General features: G+C 46.8%; 2 protein-coding genes, 1 non-coding gene and 1 pseudogene across 8 annotated transcripts; 3 read left to right on the top strand and 1 right to left on the bottom strand.

The window, feature by feature from the left end:
• Window positions 1-5383: 5383 nt before the first annotated feature.
• LOC100276769 (Hypoxia-responsive family protein) lies at window positions 5384-6216 on the top strand. The gene is made up of 2 exons (NM_001150483.1): window positions 5384-5525; window positions 5666-6216. The coding sequence occupies exons 1-2, from the start codon at window positions 5465-5467 to the stop codon at window positions 5932-5934; spliced, it is 330 nt and encodes a 109-aa protein (NP_001143955.1). The 5' UTR covers window positions 5384-5464; the 3' UTR covers window positions 5935-6216.
• A 1841-nt stretch (window positions 6217-8057) lies between these two features.
• Window positions 8058-9564, top strand: LOC103654276 (BTB/POZ domain protein pseudogene; annotated as a pseudogene). Its single transcript, NR_160867.1, has 2 exons — window positions 8058-8451; window positions 8620-9564. The product of NR_160867.1 is annotated as a BTB/POZ domain protein pseudogene (transcript).
• A 261-nt stretch (window positions 9565-9825) lies between these two features.
• On the top strand, window positions 9826-9897 carry TRNAP-CGG (transfer RNA proline (anticodon CGG)). Its single transcript has one exon. It is a non-coding gene; the product is annotated as a tRNA-Pro (tRNA).
• A 165-nt stretch (window positions 9898-10062) lies between these two features.
• On the bottom strand, window positions 10063-13171 carry LOC100273953 (plastid transcriptionally active 6). Of its 5 annotated transcripts, none has more exons than XM_020551377.3 (6): window positions 12562-13171; window positions 12240-12389; window positions 12043-12147; window positions 10811-10930; window positions 10536-10652; window positions 10063-10433 (listed from the first exon to the last, which is right to left on the bottom strand). In XM_020551377.3, the coding sequence occupies exons 1-6, from the start codon at window positions 13105-13107 to the stop codon at window positions 10317-10319; spliced, it is 1155 nt and encodes a 384-aa protein (XP_020406966.1). In that variant the 5' UTR covers window positions 13108-13171; the 3' UTR covers window positions 10063-10316. The 5 variants fall into 5 exon arrangements, with proteins under 5 accessions (XP_020406966.1, XP_020406965.1, XP_020406968.1 ...); XM_020551376.2 differs by having other exon boundaries at window positions 10540-10652; XM_020551379.3 differs by having other exon boundaries at window positions 10540-10652; window positions 12240-12308.
• Window positions 13172-20422: the final 7251 nt, after the last annotated feature.

The following is a 20422-nucleotide window of genomic DNA, read 5'->3' as shown; positions in this document are numbered from 1 at the left end:
AGCTAAAATTATGAAGTGGTTAGTTTTGAAGCCATTGATTGAGGTACATGATTTTTTTATTTGATAAATCTATTATTTGTTAGGTTTGATTCGAGATTATAATTGTTTAATTGAGCACGGGAGGGTCGTCGGCGCGGACACCCGTCGTTGTGCCACTGCACGACACACATGCGAGGCATGAAGTCACAAGGACGTGAGAAGAACCCCGCCACCACCATCCTCGCAAAGCTGATTGGGACTTGTAGCTGGTGTTGGACACCAAATGTGTCTCGCGGACGGTCCGGCCCTGAGGTCGGACGATCCGCGGTCCGGACTGTCCGCGGTGGTGGCGCGGACGGTCCGCGCGTGCGCAGAATCAGTTAGGGTTCCTAGTTTCTCGCGGGATTGGTTACCTAAAACCACGGGATTAACTCGGAAATCAGTTGTAAGCGGATCCAGACCTCCCCCTTTATATAGATGAAGGGCTACGACCGATTGAACCCCCATCAATCGAACAAATCAAGTCTATTTCTCGTTTTTACCTTACGCATTAGGAATAGTTCTAGTCTAGTTCTAGTTTAGCCTCTCAATCTCCAAATTCTCCGCCTCTCTTCGACTCTACGTCGATTAGAGGAGTCTAGGTCGGCCTGCCGAGCCTAGACAACACCTAGGATCTCTCCTCCCCGACGGGGTCCCTCCCGGGAGCGAGATCCAGGCGCCGCCGGCGACCTTCGCCACCCCCTGCGCACGCGCGGACCGTCCGGCCTGTAAGCGCGGACCGTCCGGCCGTCAGGCAGGGAACCTTTGCCCCTGCTCCAGGTCGCGGACCGTCCGGTCCCTGGTCGCGGACCGTCCGCGCCTGTGTAGAGAGCACCGCCGCCGGTTCTTGTTGAGTGTTTGGCACCCGAAAAAGGTGTCAACATACTTTTGGCGACTCCGCTGGGGAAGGTGTTTAGATCTACTAAAAATTAGGCCCTCAAATGGCCGGTTCTAAAGATCACACCGATATCTCCCCGGACAATATCCTGAAGCCGGCTGTTGAAAGGCTGACGGCCGATGAGCAACAGCAATACGAGGACTACATGCGTCAAGCGAGGGAGAAATTCTTATCACAATACACGGTGGATCGCCACCAGAAAGTTATCAAATATGGAGAGACCGACGTCGCATCTCTTCTATCTTCGCTTCAAGTCCCCAACGTAAGTAAACCCGACGACATCCAATTTATTAAACAGTATGTAGATCAGCAGCAGGATCAAATGAAACAACAGATTGTAGGGTTAGAAGAGTCAATTAGAAAATTAACGCGTATGTTGGAGAAGTCTGTTGCTCCTAGTTTTCCATCATATGAGACTAGTAACAGGATATCTATGTCTAATACATCGGCAACAAATGGGGATTTGCAGCCCCAACCATTATATGGTATGCCGATGAACTCATATACAGGACAAGTACCACCACCGCCATCCCTGCTTGGTAGATCGGCACCCATGAACACGGTCGGACCGTCCGAGCTTCTGCCCGGACCGTCCGGCCCATATGCAGACCGTCCGGCTTGCTCTGCCGGACAGTCTGGGGCCGCCCTAGGACCACCGCCGTCCCTGCTTGGTAGACCGGTGACCCTGGACGCGGTCGGACCGTCCGAGCTTCTGCCCGGACCGTCCGGCCCTTACGCGGACCGTCCGGCTTTCCCTGCCGGACAGTCCGGGCCCGTACCAGGACTACCACATGGCGTCCCGATAATGGCGAACGCAACCGGTCAGTTCGGATTTACCACCGGGCAAGCTGGATATGCATACGCAGAACCTGTTGTTGCACACCATGCACCAAATTATTACACACCACAGCAGCAGTATGTTTCGCCCTCTACATATTTAAACCATAACGTACCATACAACCACAGACCGATCAACACTATCGATCGGTCACGGCAAGAAGGTCGGTATACTAATACCCGACCAAATGAGCCCCACAGCCCAGGATCCAGTGGTCTGCCACCGGGTGCAATGGAAAAAATTAGGGAAGAGATGACTGAACTATTTCGAGATAAGTTCGGAGTTAGTGTAGCCAGAGTAGGGCAATCATACCAAAAGCCGTATAATCACCGGTTTGACACTGTCCCATATCCACAAGGGGCAAGGATGCCAGAATTTTCCAAGTTTTCTGGTGAGAATGGGAGGAGCACACACGAACACATAGGCCAGTTCCTAGCACACCTAGGTGAATTGGCCGATAGAGAAGCATTTCGTGTTCGGTTATTTTCTCTATCCCTTACTGGTACCGCTTTTGCATGGTACGCCGCCCTGCCTCCTAATTCCATTAATTCCTGGAATAAGTTAGAAAGTAAATTTCATGAACATTTCTTTGCCGGGGAATATGAATTAGGACTAGCTGACTTAGCTTCAGTTCGACAAGGACGCGAAGAATCGGTTAATGATTATATCTGGAGGTTCCGGGACACTAGAAACCGATGCTTTCGGATCCATGTCGCAGACAAAGAGCTAGCAGGGTTAGCTTTTAATGGGTTGCTATCCTACTTAAGAGACAAATTAGATGGGACCCAGTTCTTTTCGATAGCCCAGCTACATCAGCGGGCTTTAGCCTGTGAAAGCCGATTTAAAGAGACATCAAAATCGGCCGCCCGTACTATACATCTAATAGAGCGTGATAGTTCAGATGATGAATCCGCAGATGTATATACCGCTGAGTTTATTTGGCCAACAAAGGCCAAATCTTCAGCATGTTCTTCCTTACAGCCGGTTCAAAAGAATCAGCAAGAAGAGATTAAATTTACCTTTAATGTTGCCAAATGCGATAAGATATTTGATGAGCTACTTAAAAATGGCAACATTAAATTAACTCATACTATCCCTCCTATAGATGAATTAAAGAGACGTGCTTATTGTAAGTGGCATAATTCTTTTTCTCATGCCACCAATGACTGTAATGTTTTTCGTCGACAGGTACAATCGGCCATAAATGAGGGCCGATTGGCTTTTTAGGAAATGCAAGTGGACACACAACCATTTCCTGTTAATACAATAGATATCGCATGCAAAAAGATCTTAGTTCGGCCCGAAATGGCCGATAAAGGCAAAAGCAAAGACATCATCATTGGTAGTCCTCGCACGTCGAATATATCACAAAAGGAGATTGTTCGAAAGGCTCCGGATGATAAGGCTAAAAAGTCCGGAGGCACCGGGGGGCAGGCACAATTAATGAGTCAAGCACGACAGCTTGTCCTGAGCATCACGGACGATCTGGCACCTACGTGCGGACGGTCCGGTGTTCAGATAGACGGTTCGGCTAACTCTGCCGGACAGTCCGCCTATGCCCAAAGGTGTTAGCCTCCACACAAAACCTTAAAAGGGAAGAAGACACAACGGCGAAGCACAAATGGTCGGCTGATCAAAGCTGACTCTACTGTTGATCAGTTGCTCTCCAAGAATACTAGCGAGAAGACCGTTCTACGTGATCGGTCAACGAAGAAACCTCGGTCACCTACTAAAACGAAACGGGTAAACAAAACGGCCCGAAAGGCGACACAACAAGCATCGCCTATTCATCCTATGAGACCAGGGTACTTTCCACCCGTTTACTCATCGTCAGTATATTATCTTGTTCAAACATGGAATGGTACGATGATGAATCCATGGTACATGTATAGTCCCTTTGTCTATCCATACTGGGGGGCACCTCCATTCTATTCCTTTTGATTCAGTGATCAAACGGTCATGGTCGAGAAAGATAAAATCTGAAACGGTTGTTATACATTGATGCTTTATTAAATGATCTCAATATTGAAAAGCCGGTGACTTACATCAGGTTTAGTTCATATGCTTTTGGTTCGTCAACCTTCACCAAAAGGCAGGGGGGCATATGTTGGACACCAAATGTGTCTCGCGGACGGTCCGGCCCTGAGGCCGGACGGTCCGCGGTCCGGACTGTCCGCGGTGGTGGCGCGGACGGTCCGCGCGTGCGCAGAATCAGTTAGGGTTCCTAGTTTCTCGCGGGATTAGTTACCTAAAACCACGGGATTAACTCGGAAATCAGTTGGAAGCGGATCCAGACCTCCCCCTTTATATAGATGAAGGGCTACGGCCGATTGAACCCCCATCAATCGAACAAATCAAGTCTATTTCTCGTTTTTATCTTACGCATTAGGAATAGTTCTAGTCTAGTTCTAGTTTAGCCTCTCAATCTCCAAATTCTCCGCCTCTCTTCGACTCTACGTCGATTAGAGGAGTCTAGGTCGGCCTGCCGAGCCTAGACAACACCTAGGATCTCTCCTCCCCGACGGGGTCCCTCCCGGGAGCAAGATCCAGGCGCCGCCGGCGACCTTCGCCACCCCCTGCGCACGCGTGGACCGTCCGGCCTGTAGGCGCGGACCGTCCGGCCGTCAGGCAGGGAACCTTTGCCCCTGCTCCAGGTCGCGGACCGTCCGGTCCCTGGTCGCGGACCGTCCGCGCCTGTGCAGAGAGCACCGCCGCCGGTTCTTGTTGAGTGTTTGGCACCCGAAAAAGGTGTCAATAGCTGGTTACTCTAGTGACATCAAGGCAAAGTGAGGGGGAAAGGGGGCGATGACTAGGGTAGGGTTTAGTACCGTATGAGCCACCTCCACCTTAGGAGAGACGACGCGAGGATTGACATATAGTTTCTCACTCGAAATAAAATTGCATTTATATAGGTTATATGGTAGATGTGGTGAGATCGGACATGATAACTAGTTCTAATAGAGACATACATCATTGTAAATGCTTATAACATGTTTGAACAAAATTTCCATTTAGATAAGATATACCTATATAATATATAGAAAATATAGCAATGTATGGACACCTAATAAACAGTAGAGTTAATGTGTTGGTTTGTCATTATGCTATTATCATGGGCCATTGGGATTTTGATAATCTAGTGTTGTGACAGTTGTAATTGCAGTTTAGCCCACTTCGAAAATACACTATCTACAAATCGCACAACGTATGTAATAATTGTAAAGACCGGATTTGACAAAAAAATAAATACTGCGTGTACTCTGGTGGCCATCCATGGATGGGAACTTTAATATAGGTAAATCTATAGTTAGAGCCCCGAAGGTTTGAAATTTTAATTAACGATTCTTGTTTGTTTGGGTCCAAATTGCACTTGTAAATGATGGCAATCCAGCGAATTCGTAACCTGGGTACGTGCTGCGGCCACCACGCCAACAGAAAGGGGAGTGGCCTACGCCGGCCGTGCGTGCCCACAAGAAGCTAGGGAAACCGGGGAGAAACGGAAGGCCGGGGCGCCTCTGGTTTCGTCGTCTCCGCCCGTTTGTTCCCCCCTCTTCCATGGCGTGGCAGGCAGGGTCATCTCGGCACCTGGCTGGCTATAAGTAGCTCACCTGGCTGCATCCATCACTGGCACGCATCCGCGAAATCCAAGAGCAGCAGCAGCAGCAGACCAAGATCGAGGGAGGGAGGAAGACAGACAGACAGACAGAGAGATGGAGCGGATGAGCTCGTCGGTGCAGTCCTGGGTGGAGGAACACAAGCTCTCGTCCATCGGTGAGTTAATTAATTAGTGGCACCGACCGAACACCCATCCATCGACAGCAGATCAGACCCTGCAGCCCGGCCGGCAATGGTGCGCTATCCTAGATCCACCACCGTTCACTGACTAGACATGCTGCGCGTGTGTACGACAGGAGCCGTGTGGGCGACGGCGGTGGGCGCGTCCGTGGCGTACAGCCGGCGGAGGGCGCCGGCGCGGGCCACGAGCCTGCGCCTCATCCACGCCAGGATGCACGCCCAGGCGCTCACGCTCGCCGTGCTCGGGGGAGCCGCGCTCGCGCACCGCTATTACGGCAGCAGCGAGAGGAGGCAGAGGCAGGAGGACCTGGACTACGGCTTCAAATCCCAGCTGCCGCCGGCCACCGACGCCGAGGGCAACGAGAACGAGCGCTGGAGCTGGTAGTGGCAGGGCAGACTAGCAGTGAGTGACCAGTGAGCCTTCAGATGCATACATCAGATCAGAGAGAAGGAAGGAAGAGGGACAATAAATAGATTAATTAGTACTAGTAGCAATAATAATAATTGCATGCCTGTTTGCCAATCAATGATACATGACGTGGCGCCTGATCCTGTTCGTCACGGCCCATAAACCCAGGAAGCAGCTAGCCCATGTATGTGTGGCCTGTTATGCGTTACCGTACTTCGTTTTCACTCGTTAATAGTACTCTAGATTTCAAAAAAAAAAGTCCCATTTTTTGTAATCCCTGTTTGTAGTACTTTTAGAGAGAGAGACCTTTGTGCCCTTTTTTCTCTCCCCATGGCACGTACCATTCCATATATTATTCAGCCATATGCATATACTTCGAAAGAGACCGAGCGAGGGCCCACATATCGGGTGAGTGGGAGGATAGTGGTTTTTCCCCTAACACACTAACACAAGTCTTTTCTTCAGGTTGCAAAGTCCCTCTCAAGCCTCAACCTACCTACCGCTGGTCCATTCATGACGATCCTTCCCTTCATCCATTTTATATAACATATCCATGCAATCATATATCCAAATCATTGTATCCTAGTCTAATTATAGGGGTCCTTATGACAGGAAAATGGTTGTACTGTCCTTCCAGCCAAGTTTATATATTTTATTATTATGGAAGAAAAATGTTCCATCCTTATGCACACTCCTACATACGGCTATTACAGATCGAGAATTAACTAAACATCCACCATAAAATAAAAAAAAGAGGAATCCTTAGAAAGAACCACTCAATATTCCTCTAGTATAGTATCCATATCTTGCGGACATCTTCATGGTCACCCCCTCTAAGGCTCTAGTAGTCGACACACCGCAAGGACCTCACAATGATCTTCTTTCTGCAATAATCTTCAAAATGTTCCCTAGAAAAGAACATGCATGGATAATGGTATTCGTTTACTAGAAAAGACCACATCATTACCATAAAGCCAAATGGCCCAAAACATTATGAGTCTTTTCTATTTGTGGTTCCCTTGTTAGCATACCGATTTCTAGTTAGATGATTAATACTAGAAGGTCTATTAACGATTCTCCAATTATTTGTAGCAAGATAACAATCAAAGAAAGGTGTTGGATATTATTCTCAACTTGATAAAAAAAACTGCATTTCATACTATATCTACATCTACGCTTAGCTAAGTTGTCTTTAGTGAAATTAACGTTCCTCCCTAAGTATCACGAGAAAATTTTAATTTTGAGAGGGAGTTTTAGCTTCTAAAACAACCTATTGAGATTTAAGAGGGTGTCCATTAAAAGTAAGTACATTGCGACCCCCTATAAATCTTTTCTCTAGATTATCGCAAAGGAACATTTACTAGTAAATTTTTGACTAAACCATTCTTCTTACGCACGATGTTTAAAAGGTTTAGGAAGTGGTCCTTAAGCGGTGTATTCAGAATCCATCTGTCGACCCAGAACCTAGTTACACGGATGTCACTTACTCGAAACCTGCTTCCCAATCTCAAGAATTATTCCTTAATATTCATAAGACCAGACCAAAACTACGAGTCCCCTAGCTTTCTCCCGAATTAAGGAGCACTAGACGTCCACACGAAAAATGAAATTTACCTTTCCAGATACTTAATCTTTTTTTCAAATCTATTATGCTTAACTTCATGGGAATCCCGAGATATTTTAATGTTTATATATACATTGCTGCAACATTTCCGTTTCGTAGTTTGGGTTTCGCATTCTTCTGGACCAGCCTCAACAGAGAAACAGGTAGCTAGTATGTGAATGTGATCGAGTACTTTGTTTGGGGTCAACCAATTAAGACAATTGGCCTCTATGTTTCTACAGCCCTTGTCCATGAACAGCCAGCGATCGACAATTTGTACCTAAGCTTGCACTAGACTAGAAGTGAAAGAACCCAGAGACACAACGCCTGCTCGATCCGTACAGCATATTTTTTGGCATGATGATTAGTTGTTGTACTATCATAATCTTCAGTCGACCGATGTACAATCATTCCATATGAATTGAAAAAATGTAGAAGAGGTCAGTTCAGTCAATGTCCACACACCGGCTGCATTCTAATTCCGCTGGTTGTCTCAGTCATCAGCAACCACCGCGCGTAGCAGTTGCTGAAGAAGAAATAGCAGCACACCACCCTGCACCTTCTCTTCCCCCCCAGTCCGTTTTTTTATACACTCACCCAACGCGAGGCCATGGCGACGTGGTTGGTGTTAGCACCAGAGGGGGAGGAAGAAGGAAAGCAAGCAAGTGGTGGGAGGAGTCATGGACTGCTGCATCTGCAGCCCCACGGCGTCCGTGTACAGGCTTCCGAGGAACTCCATCTGTGCTCCATGCCACGAGGGCGCCAAGGCAGTCATCGCTTTTCTGAACAAGGATGGTGAGCGGCAGGAGGAAGACGCCGGTGGCCACCACCACCATGGCTCTGCCCTCAAGTCCAGAGGGTCCACGACGCAGCCTCATAGCGCAGCCAAGGTAGGCTCGGATTTCTAACTGAACATGCTACTGAAATTCCTGATCGACACACTACTGCTATGGTTACGTACTAATTAGTTACGCAGCTGAATTCTCTGAAGCAACAGAAATCGTTTCGTTCTCTGAAGTCTGAACCAACCAAGCGGTGTACTAATGCATGCAATGCAGGGGATGAGGGACGCGTGGGAGCAGGTGAAGGAGATGAGAGGCAGGGAGGAGGAGGCCCACCGGAGAGCCGCCTTCCTCGCGATGGCGCCGTGGAAGGAGCGACTCCACACCGACATCGTCGTCAAACCGGGCACTGGGTCTCCAATACTGGCCCACAAAGCCATCCTGGTAAGCACGTGGGCCTGATGCACTGAGCCCTGCATGCATTTCACGCCGGCCTGACGCACGCACGCACGCCGGCCGCGAGGTCGGAGGTGTTCCGCAACATGCTGGCCGCCGCCGCTGGCGACGCCATCTCGCTCCCGGAGCTGGCCCACGACGAGCTATCCCTCCTGCTCGCCTTCCTCTACACCGGCAACCTCCTGGAGGACGGCCCGGCCGTGCCGCCGGTCCCGGAGGCCGGAGGAGCGGCAGCTGCACGCGCTGCTCGTGGCGGCCGACAAGAAGTACGACGTCCCGTTCCTGCGCCGGGCCTGCGAGGCGCAGCTGGACGCGGCCCTGGACGCCTCCAACGCGCTGCGGACGCTGGAGGTCGCGGACCTGAGCTCCAGCGCGGCGCTCAGGGAGCGCGCCATGGGCGCGGTGGTGGAGCACGCCCAGCAGGCGGTGTTCTCGCCCGAGTACTACGACCTGGCCACCAGGAACGCGGGCCTGTGCGTCGAGATCACCCGGGCGCTGCTGGCCAAGATGTCCATGACGACAAATAAAGCCTCATGCATAGATGTAGCTAGAGCTTCAATGCAAAGCTGCATGCTGCGACGATAGTGTTTGATTTCATCAACGATCCTATAGATTTATTCTATATGTTAAACGCAATTCTCGGCAGCTGTCATTAATTAACACCATTAATTAATGACACCTCGTGATTAATTCACGGCGGGCCGGGCCGTCAACGATTCCTGCGCTTCTTTAATTTCGATTCAGAGCTTCAATTTCCACACAATTAATCACGAGTTGTTTTAAATTAATCTTAGCCTCATTTTCTTTTCTACATTATATTGGTGGGTAGAAAGCTTATCGAGCCACTTGATCACCTTCGCGCGGATATTGTCTTGCTCGTACTCGCGCCTGCAATTAAAGCTGTTAACTGTTTTGAACTGTCTAGTAGACAGCGCAACGTTATTCATTGAGTACAATGGCTAAATATATATCCTGAATGGAATATATATTTTCTTATAAAATGACTTGTACAACAAAAATCAAAATGGGTGTTTGGTCTAGTGGTATGATTCTCGCTTCGGGTGCGAGAGGTCGCGAGTTCGATTCTCGCAACACCCCTTAATATTTTTATTTAAAATTTGTTGTTTTTTTAAATCAGCTTAATAATTTTTATTGTCATTTCCAAACCAGCTCAAACAGACCTCTCTATTTTTTTTAATTTTATTTCCAAACCACTTGCAAGCTCAACAAAAAAACATCATAACTGTGACAACAGACTGAAAGTATGTTGTTCTGAAATCAGGCTAAAAGCGCAACATATTCAACAAACTCATTTCGTGAAGGATTTTTTTTTTAAAAAAAGAGTAGTACATTCAGCAGAATCACAATATTTTGACTTTTGAGCTTACCATGCTCCCTAGATGGCATATGTTCTACGTTACACCGAACCTATCTAATTTCGAAATGGTCATCTCTCAGTGGATCAAACCAGCTGCTAGCTCCAGGATAATCAACAGTAGATGCGGTGAAAACCTTTCCTAGAACCAATTCGAGTAGTCAAAGTCTCTGAGCTTCCTGAAATGCTTCTCCACGTCTTGTCTCGACTTGGCCCACTCCTCTCTTTGTATGATAGTGCTTGCGTCGTCCCTTTTAGTCTGGTATGTACAGTGAACACCGTTCCATTAGTCAGAATGGCTCTACTGAAGCCAACTTCGAGGAAACAAGCCAACTTCGAGGAAACAGCAAGGGCTACATACATACAGATCAGAAAGCAAGCAGGATACCTTGTCGATGATTCTGAAAGACTCACCCCCGTCACGGATCAGTAGCAGGTCGTTCCGCCGGTCTCTTTTCTTTCCTTCAGGAACACTAACCTGTCACACATGGGTGGATATCAGTGGGACGACGTTCTCATCCTTACCGGTGGAGAAATACTCCAAGATTCTTGATGCCACGACTCATGGAAAAAGAAACGCGTCGGAACAAATATTTTGTTCGAACAACGAAACATGGTTTTGAATATCTTACTTACCATAACTTTAGCTCTTGTGATTGACCTTGTTCTCGAGTCAATAACATAGATCTCCTCAAAATCAAGAAAAAAATCTGGGTCATCAGCGCGCCTGTTTCTGTAGTGCTTGGTCAAGAAAACCTGCGGTGCGAAACAAAATACAGCATATGTTCTGAATATAAAAAAAAACACTCACAAGGCCACAAGGGGCCTCTTACCAGTGTCAAACATTAATGCACATAAACAATAAGAATTAAAGCTTTAACATCTTACTCCTCCGGTGTCCAATTATTTGTTGTTTAAGACAACGACACGGTCATCAAAATATAGCTTTGACTAATGTTGTTTTTTTTTGTTAAAATACAAATAATTTCTTAATGCATTTATACTTTTATAAAAAAGTACTTTTTAAGACAAATCGATGGATATAAATATTAGGTTCCAAAACTAAATAACAAAACGGTTATTTGTAGTCAAAGTTTTATAAGTTTGACTCAAACCTGGTCCAAAACTACAACTAATAGGACACCGGAGGGAGTATACATTAACAGTCACGCCTCACCTTCCAGGGTAGTATCAAGTTAAAACTGACCTTAACAGAAGCTAGCAAAGCAGGGCAATACAGAAGCATAGGTGGACATTTCTATTTCAGCTGACTGGGACATTCTGGAACAAACGAGACCTAGGGCCTTCAGAACAAAGATACATGAAATATGGGATTGTTTACAAGTAAATTCTCACTACGGTGCAGGCTGGGCCGCCCAATATAATGCTGCTATAGTGCTACCCCCCTAACTTAGACTGCAATGTGTCTTGTTTCTCTGATCTAACAGGGTGCTAATCTCTCATAGCACCCTGATACTACATTTTGTTGTAAGATGTCAAGCTTTCTACTTTCTTCCTAGTTAACCGTAAAGGCACACTATTGCATTTTGTCCAAGTATAAGAGCAGAAACCTAGGTAATTCACTGTTTGAATATTCCCGTTTTAGGGTCTACAGAATTTACAAAACTAGGACAACGAACAATTTAAAATTCCAAAAATGAACTGCTTCATGATGATGAACTCAAAGCTCTGCGAAATGCTTTACAAGATGCTTGACTAAATCAACTTCACACGAGCACAGTAGCCTACACGTAAGTGCTAGATAGGCATAGTAACTTGCAAAGCAGATTCCATCTTGACATTTAGCAGGGAGAAGCAAAATAGGGGGGGGAGTCAAGAGATCAGGAAAAAAGAAGATCCCAGCATACCTTCATGATCTCCCTCTCTGTCTTGTACAGTGGATCGCGCAAATGCTCAACTGGTGGCTCGCTCACGTGGTAACGGCCAAAGTTTTTCTTCGTGCACCTCGCGTACTAATCCCAACAAGAGAAACAAGAATCACACATCATGACATTTCACATTCATCTGAACTGACATGCGAAATAGCTGAAAAGTGTGTTCCCACCTTCTGCGGCATCGGGGCAAGAACCCTCGGAATGGAGTAGATGTCGGTGTCCGGTGGCGTGACATACATCTGTTGCGCAGAAATGCCGTGCTCAGCAAGATGAGCGCCACACAATTGAGTCAGAAGACATGTACATGTGATGTTGTTAATCTGGGTAGCATCGCCAGCACGTGTTCGATGAAATGTCGCACTTGACCAGAAGCATAGTGATGGACAGCAGGTTTGGTGAGATTGAAATACCGCAGGCAGTTGTCACAAATTGTACTAGGAAGCTCAGCGGTAGTACTGACTAATGAGAAGGTTGTCTTATGGCTACATATACCTCTCTGAAGTCGAAGACGTCGTCGTCGGGGTCGGGCACCTTGCGGATAAGGAAGTCGCAGTGGAGCAGCCTAATCTTGTGAAACTCGTCCTCATCCACGGCGTAGTCGACGACGGTGTCGGACGCTGAATCCCGCGTGGAGACGAAGCTGTCGGCGGCGACCATGGCGATGTCGCCCTCCTCCCCGGGCGACGCCGACGCGCCCGGCGGCGACGGCGGCTTGACGACGGGAGCTAGGAGGCGGTCGTAGTCGACGTCGTAGTCCTGCTCGTTGTCGACGTCGTCGTCCTCGCCGACGCCGTCCGCGTCGTCGGGGTCGAAGTCGCCGAAGTCGTCGTCCATGTCGCCGTCGCCGTACGCCGCCGACACGTCACGCGGGCGCCGCGGCAGGACGGCAAGGGGGGCAGCGAGGAGGCGGAGGGAGAGGGAGCAGGAGGTGGGTGCGGGCAGCTTGGGCTTGCCGGGGAAGTGGCGGTGTGGATAGGGGCAGCTGCAGCTGCGCGAGAAGGAGACGATAAGTGGAGTGGTGGTGGTGGTGGTCGCCATGGCTGCGGCTTCGACGGAGGGGTCGGGAGGCCCGAGGCCCTCACATAGCAATACCACCCCCGGCTCGTTTCGCGGCTAGACACATGGCCCATGAGGACACTAGCATTCAGCCCATTAGCCCAAACCTGCAAACAGTACAGTCAGTAGTACTACAGGATATCAAATGAACATCAAATCAAAAGGAGGGAGATAGCAATGAATATTGCCGACTTATCACAACAAACGACCGTGCCAGAGATCTGAAAGAGAAAAGACACAACAGATCAAGTGTTCGAAAGGCTCCATGTATGATATGCTCAATAAATCGTGCCATTTCATCCTCGACATAGACACACGACTCATAGTTACTGAGCAAGGCATTCGTTCCAAAACACATTCAAAATATCAAATCCTCTCCAAGCCTCAAGATTAACTCAATTGCTTAGTGACTTGAAAAGAGAGAGTTTTGTATTCCTTTTGTTGCTCTTGTTGCTTGGATTGTTTTCTCCTTCTCATTATAATTCTTCTAAGTGTTTTGTAAAGCTAGCAAGAGACACCTAAGGTGTGGTGATCCTTGCGGGGTCTTAGTAACCCAAGTGATTAAGGAGAAGTCTCGACTGGTCTGTTTAACCGATTGGGAGAGAGAAAGGGTTGGAATAGACCCGGTATTTGTGGTCTACTCAACGGGGATTAGGTTCTTTGGAACCGAACCTCGGTAAACAAATCGTCGTGTTCATTTGTGTTGATCTCTACTCGATTTGTTTATCCCCTCTCCTCTCTCTAAAGTTCCCTTGCTCATATCGATTTGAGTTTGCTCACAAGGTTATCCGCATTGATTGAGCGACTCATAGCAAGAGAAACAATCTTCCGCACTCCGAATTCATTCCTAACCCTAACCCCGGCATAAAGCATGTTTAAAGTTTGTAAATTTTAGGTTTCGCCTATTCACCCCCCTCTAGGCGACTTTCAGTTTGACTATGGATACAACACCATCATTGGAAGACCGGGATTGGCAAAATTCATGGTCATTCTGCATTACTCGTACATGATACTCAAGATGCTAGGTTCTCAGGGGATCATCACTGTTCGCGTCGATTTTCAAGGCGCCGCCGAGTGCTTCCGAGGTGCTACATAAACGGCTATCACGGTCGGGCCCTCGGTAGCTCTCCCTACATAGGTCAACGACAAGCAGGCGAAGGATGGCTTCACGATCCCCTGAAATGAAGCATCGGCTGCGACCTCTATGCGGCCGACTGAGGAAACCAAAAGGATCAGCCTCGGGTTCTCCGATGAGTGCAAGACCGCAATCATCAACTCCAGCCTCAACCAAGCAACCTCAACATTCGACCAATTGTGCATACTAAGAAGGTCTCGCTCGACCTCCTCAACATCTTCAAGATAGTGACCATTAGGGTCGGTCTGTCCAATAAATAGGAAGATACACTCGTCAAGTTTATACATAACAATTGGGACATGTTTGTATGCCAACTCTATGACATGCCTAATGTCCCAAAGAAACTGTATGGGAATAAAATAAAGGTTCATCTGACTACAAAGCCGATCAAGCAGAAGATGCATATGTTCTTTCACAACAAAAAGAGGTTTGAACATATGTTACTCACCTTTTAGCAATCGAATTTATTAGGAAAGCACTCCACCCACAATGGTTAGCAAATCTGTTGGTCATGAAAAAGAATAATACTATAGAATATTTGTTGATCATATCGATCTCAATAGGCACTCTTATATAGAATAACCCTAGCCTCACGCCAGGTCGCGGACCGTCCGGCCCCTGGCCACGGACCGCCCGCCCCTGTGCAGAGAGCACCACCACTAGTTCGTGTTGAGTGATTGGCGCCCGAAAAAGGTGTCAACATACTTTTTGGCGACTCCGCTGGGTACAACACATCTAGACCCATTAAATCGGCCCTGAATGGCCGGTTCAAGGGATAGTTCTGAAGTCTCCACCAGTATCATTATAGAGCCAACTTGGGAAACCTTGCCGGCTGACAAACAACTACAGTTCGAGGAGCATAAGGAGCAGCTGATTCAGGAGGCAAGGGCGAAGTTCCTGGCCAACTTCAAGGTGGACAGAAACAATAAAGTCGTCCGACAATGGGCGACGAATCCGGCTTCGCTCCGACCCGCAGCAGATATCCCCAATATAAGTAATACAAACGAGCTACAATCTCTTAAGAATTATGTAGATGAATAGCGAGAACAAATGCAAAATATCACAGGGGTATGCAAAACGATTATAGGAGACTAGTACGTGCATTTGATAAATCTAGTATTGCAAATTTTCCTTCGCATGAGGTTGAATTAGGAGGTAACACGCGTAATACATCGGCTATAGATTGTCACGACCAGTCACAACTGTAACACCCCTGGTGTTACTATAACTAAAACTTGAGCATGGCATCATAGCATTGGCATTGCATATGTTTGACACACCTAGAGTGCATTCACTAGGCAAAAATTTCAAACAAGTTGTGTTGTTTAAAGTGTTTTGCAAATAGAACCCTGGTTAAAGGACTTAACCCTAAATAGTGGTTAAAGGGGTAAAACTTAACCCAAGTTGAGAAAACCTAAAAGCTTTAGGGTGAAAGTCATAAAATGACCCCAAGAATAAACTTGAATCACATTTATACCCTTGGGATACCAGAAACCCTAATTGGAACCCTGGAAAACCCTAAAATCAAACCCTAGGGGCTTATGTACAAAAGTGGTGAACCTTTGGACTAAAGTGTAAAAACTACTATGTTTGAACATATATAGTCATTTGGTTCACAAATATGTGAATTTGCAAGTTAAACCCTAAGTTTTGGGTTTATTTGCAAAAAAGTACCACTTGACCTCTATATAGCCTAAGTCTGAAATCAGTGTTGTGAGCACAACTTTGAGCCCTTGTAACTTTCAAATTAATGAAAATATGCCCTAGGTTACCACATCAAACTTGTAGACCTACTAATAGATAACAAGTTTGCTTAAGAGTGCAAGCCATGTTATTGAGAAAAATTTGGAGAAAATTAAGGTTGAAGTTGGGCTGTCAGGGTGCCAATGTCTGAATTTTCAGACTAGCAGTGAACTGACATCAACTTTAAGCCTAAATTTAAGCATGCTCCAATAGGTTTTTGTGGCAGCGTCATATGGCAAAATTATAGATGGTATAATGCTCTACAGGTTTATTGCAGAGCTTGACTTATGTTGCCATTTGAAATTAAGAGAAAATCAAGCTTCAACTTGGTCTGTCAGACAAGCTATTTACTGAATTGGGCGCACTGTTCATCGGTTTTCAGTAACATCGCCGTGGATAAGGATTGGCTCGCCGGCGATAAGGACGTCGTCGTGGCTCGGGTAAGACGTCGGCAGCCACGGCAAAGGTTACCGGCGACGTGTCAAAGCCTCCCTGAGGTGGCAGGCCCCGGTTGAACGGTGGCCACCGTGCCATCCCCAGGTTCCGCCGCGCGGCGAGCTCACCTGCGCAATCAAATGTCCGCGGTTCTCATCCGATTCCGGCCGGTAGGCTATAAATTGACCACGGACGCCGCTTCTTCTCCACATCCCGTGCCGCAGCAACTAAGCACTTGACTCGAGCTCACCGGAAAACCCACGTAATTCCCAAATCTCCCTCTCCTCTGTTCTTGCTCCGCCACATAGGACTCCACCGTGGACAACACTCTTCGGGTTGGTAGTTTCTCAATTACTCTCTGTTCTAGCTCATGTATAGTCTCCTATTGCTCTCTGTACCGAGCAATTGGAATTTGGCCAAAGTCCATCACCGGAACGCGCCCTTGCCTTGTAAAACGCCGCTGTGACCCCCCCCCACCGTCGACCCGCTCCTCGGTTCTTGTTCTGCCCAAACCAAAGTATGTACGTAGGCCCTGGTGAACCCGTGAACCTTTACCCAGCCTCAATTTGGCCATTCCCGTCGCTGTTTGATCGGAACATGTTCATCCTCTTGTCCATCCGCTCGGTCACCGTGAACTGATTGATTCAGTGTCCCCTAGGTGAAATTGATGGAGGGGAAATGGTCGGGGTGGATCTAATTGTGTCCCTGTAGCTTGGGAGCTCCAGCCGTGGTGTCATCTGGTCGGAATAGGCTCGCCGGAGTGCGGCGAGGACTGTTCCTCGTCGTGGACTTTGCTCCGCGAAAGTATAGAACGTGGAGGTTCTTTTTGTAAACCGTCAGAGACTCACCTCAATAGTGATTGGACCTATTTCGGTTAACCGTTAAGAAGTGGGCCTTTTCGCAAAACAGCCAGCGCGCGCGGGCGCGCTTCTGCTTAGGTCTAGGCCGTGTGGGCCAAAGTCAGCCCATTACTGTTAATGCCTTTTTCCTTTTCTTTTTACTTCAGAACCAAATAACTTGTAGAAAATGGTAGAAAAATCCTAAAATTATGAAACCAATTTTCCTAGGCTTCTTATTTTCCCTAGAATTTAATAAAAATAGTTTCATGATTTTTAGGTTAAACAGGGAATTTTGAGGCATTTAAAATAGCTTAAACTAACAGTTCTGGATTTTTAGAAAATAGATAATAATCCCAAAATTGCCCAAACTTTTATTGTGAACTTTTCACATTATTTAGAAGCCTTGGGTAGAGTTTGAATTGTTTTGGACTTTGTTTGATCACCAAACCCAAAACCACCCCCCTGCCCTATGAACTCCTTTACCGACTCCGGAAACCCTAAGTTCCCGGAATTCCGTGAAGGAAAGTTGTATTCAAGACCTAGTTAATAAACCTTTATTATCTATGCACTCTCATGAGCATGACATGGCATTCATTCTTATATATATACCTATATGGTTATATTTAGAAAACGAAGAAGAGAGTGAAGTGACTCAAGAGAAGACATCACCACCTTTGGAATCTCAGGCTGAGACTTGGCTCTACTTCGACATCTGTGAGTCCGAGCCTGACTCACCTACTAACAAAGGCAAGCCCCGGTGCATGCAACCCCTTTCCTTGTGTTTTAAATACCTTTCGCACACTTAAGTCTAGTGAAATGTGCATTAGGTTCATAGGAGTTGTTTGAAACCCTTTGATGCATTGCTTTCCTTGATATCCATACCTTTATAGATACTTCTGTGAAGTATCAAAATATGATTTACAAAAATGCTTAGCCTTGCTTAGATCTTGTGGATAGAGGTTGTCCTCAATTTAACCCGGGAGAGGATGGCTTCTACCTGCAAGAATATTTTCATTTGGAGCAATAGTGGGATCTTACTACAAAGTTCCCTGTGATGCTCTTTCATCCTAAGGAACAGACACAATCCTAAGGATGGAAATACTGAAATTGAGACTCGGGTTAGGAACAGGTGATGTTCTACCCAGGGTGATTAAGGATTAACGCGTATGTAGGCTTGTTGATCGAGGACCCTTTAACTGGTCACATGCCTCGTCATGGGTAAGCCTTGCCTCGGGCAGACTAAGGCCGGAATAAGACAACACGAGATGGGCGTGGAGCGGTGGCGAGAGTAGCGTGTACCCTCCGTGGCAAGAGGCTGGACGGTGGTGTATCTGTGCTCTCGGTCTGCGTGAACCTGATCCGGTCTTAAGAACCCCGGTGGCGGGTTGACATATGCAAGGGTTAAGTGCTACATATGTCATGTGATTGGAGATCCTCAGCTGAGTATAATCGATTCAGATCGCCGTACCTTCGCGGTTATGAAGACTTGGTCACTACCCTGCAACCTAAAGTCAGGATGTGAACACTATGGATAAAAATGATGTTGTATGGATGAGATGTTGAAATTAGACTAGATGCAAATAGAGTCTATTAATACTTAATATGGCGTTAAAAGATTGAAAGTAAGGACTCACTTTAGTAAGCTGCTTCTGCAAAAGTATAAGTTGATTTTTGCTAAAGCCTCTCCTTGACTCCTATTTATCCAGCATACCCTTGAGAGTCTTTTCCTTAGTCGGGTAAGACTTGCTGAGTAATTCCATACTCAGGGTTTATCCCTTTGTTGTTTTTAGGTGAGGAAGCACAAAGTTTTGTTGCTTTTGCTCCAAGGTGGTATCTAATGAAGAAAAACAAGAATGAAGATACGAGAGGACTTGGTCCTCCACATAGGATCTTTTTGTTTGGTAGTTCTTGGGAGGAGTTTTTGACTCCCTTGATATGTGTACTCAGCACTCGTTTATAGCTCTGGTCTGTAGTAAGTAACTTGATCTTACTTTCTAAATAAATGTAAGTTTATGTGATTGCTTCCGCACTTCTATATCTCCGATGTTCTGTAATGTCTGCAAGACGGGTGAAACGTTCCTGGTGAGGTAAGGAAAGATACCGAGCTTGTCAAGTAGTTCAGGGGCACCTACAGGGTTGTCTGAGGTCCATTGGACAAGGACAACTGTAGGTGGGCCTAATTACTTGGGAGGTTCCGTCACAGCTGGTATCGGAGCGTAGCCCTTCTTTGCAGATATTATGAGGCATCTTCAAAAGGATTTTCTAAAATTCTTACCTAGAAACTTTCTTCCTTTCTTACCTAAGTATTCTGAAGAGTTTATCTTAAAAGACCAGATAGGAAGAGTGCAACGTACGTATAGAAGGATGAATCAACTAAGGTTGATTCTGTAATTACACATGCATCATATCATACAAACTTTAAGTTAAACCCCCTGTGTAGCTAGTTTAGTACATGATTCATCTACCTTGTTCCTACATCCTTAGTGAATAGAGTGTATTCGTTGCCCTTCTCTATAGATGAATCAACAAGAGGCTCCTACAGGAGTTGGAGAGTTTCTACGAGATTTTGGTGTTCCAGTGGTCCTGTGGCGACTACTTCAAGAGGTCGGATATACCGAAGCACCCAAGTACCAGTGGTCACGCACTGTTCTTAGAGGACAACCATGGTATGAGGTAGTAGTGCGTATTCCAGAGTGTGCTAGAAAACCATCTTGGCCGTATTGGATGTTCCATGCCGAAGGAATGACTCCTTGGGAGGGTGCTCAGGTAGCTGCCTTAGAGGTACTAACAACCATTTGTTACCAGAAAAGGGAAGAAATACAAGCCACATCTATGAGGTTGTTCCCTGCAGTTGCCTTAAGTGACCCATTGGTGTATCATCACCAGGCCCGATTATTGGAAAGCATTCCTATTGGGCAGGATTCTGTTGAATCGGCATCTGCTCGAGTTTTGATGGCCGTGCTAGAGTTGCAACTTACTCGGGGGCACAGTCGTCAAAAGTGGCAGCAGTTGTACACTGGGAGTTACGCAGCATTTAAGATGATGGAAACAGCCAAGAATAGAGCTTGTACCCAGGCACAAGAACGACTTGAGGAAACAAAGGTTCAAGCGGAACAGGTTATTGGACTAGAGCATCAGGTGACAG

This window comes from Zea mays, chromosome 4, assembly GCF_902167145.1.
Source record: "Zea mays cultivar B73 chromosome 4, Zm-B73-REFERENCE-NAM-5.0, whole genome shotgun sequence".
Lineage (NCBI taxonomy): Eukaryota > Viridiplantae > Streptophyta > Magnoliopsida > Poales > Poaceae > Zea > Zea mays.
The sequence above is the reverse complement of the archived record's forward strand: the minus strand, read 5'-3'. Positions and strand labels throughout refer to the sequence as shown.

Coding starts and splice junctions, on each gene's coding strand:
- LOC100276769 (NM_001150483.1), top strand. CDS start 5,465: ATGGAGCGGATGAGCTCGTCGGTGCAGTCCTGGGTGGAGGAACACAAG. Junction 5,526..5,665: donor ACACAAGCTCTCGTCCATCG/GTGAGTTAATTA, acceptor TGTGTACGACAG/GAGCCGTGTGGGCGACGGCG.
- LOC100273953 (XM_020551376.2), bottom strand. CDS start 13,107: ATGGCGACCACCACCACCACCACTCCACTTATCGTCTCCTTCTCGCGC. Junction 12,148..12,239: donor TTGCCCCGATGCCGCAGAAG/GTGGGAACACAC, acceptor TGTTGGGATTAG/TACGCGAGGTGCACGAAGAA. Junction 10,434..10,539: donor TCCTGCTTGCTTTCTGATCT/GTATGTATGTAG, acceptor TGTACATACCAG/ACTAAAAGGGACGACGCAAG.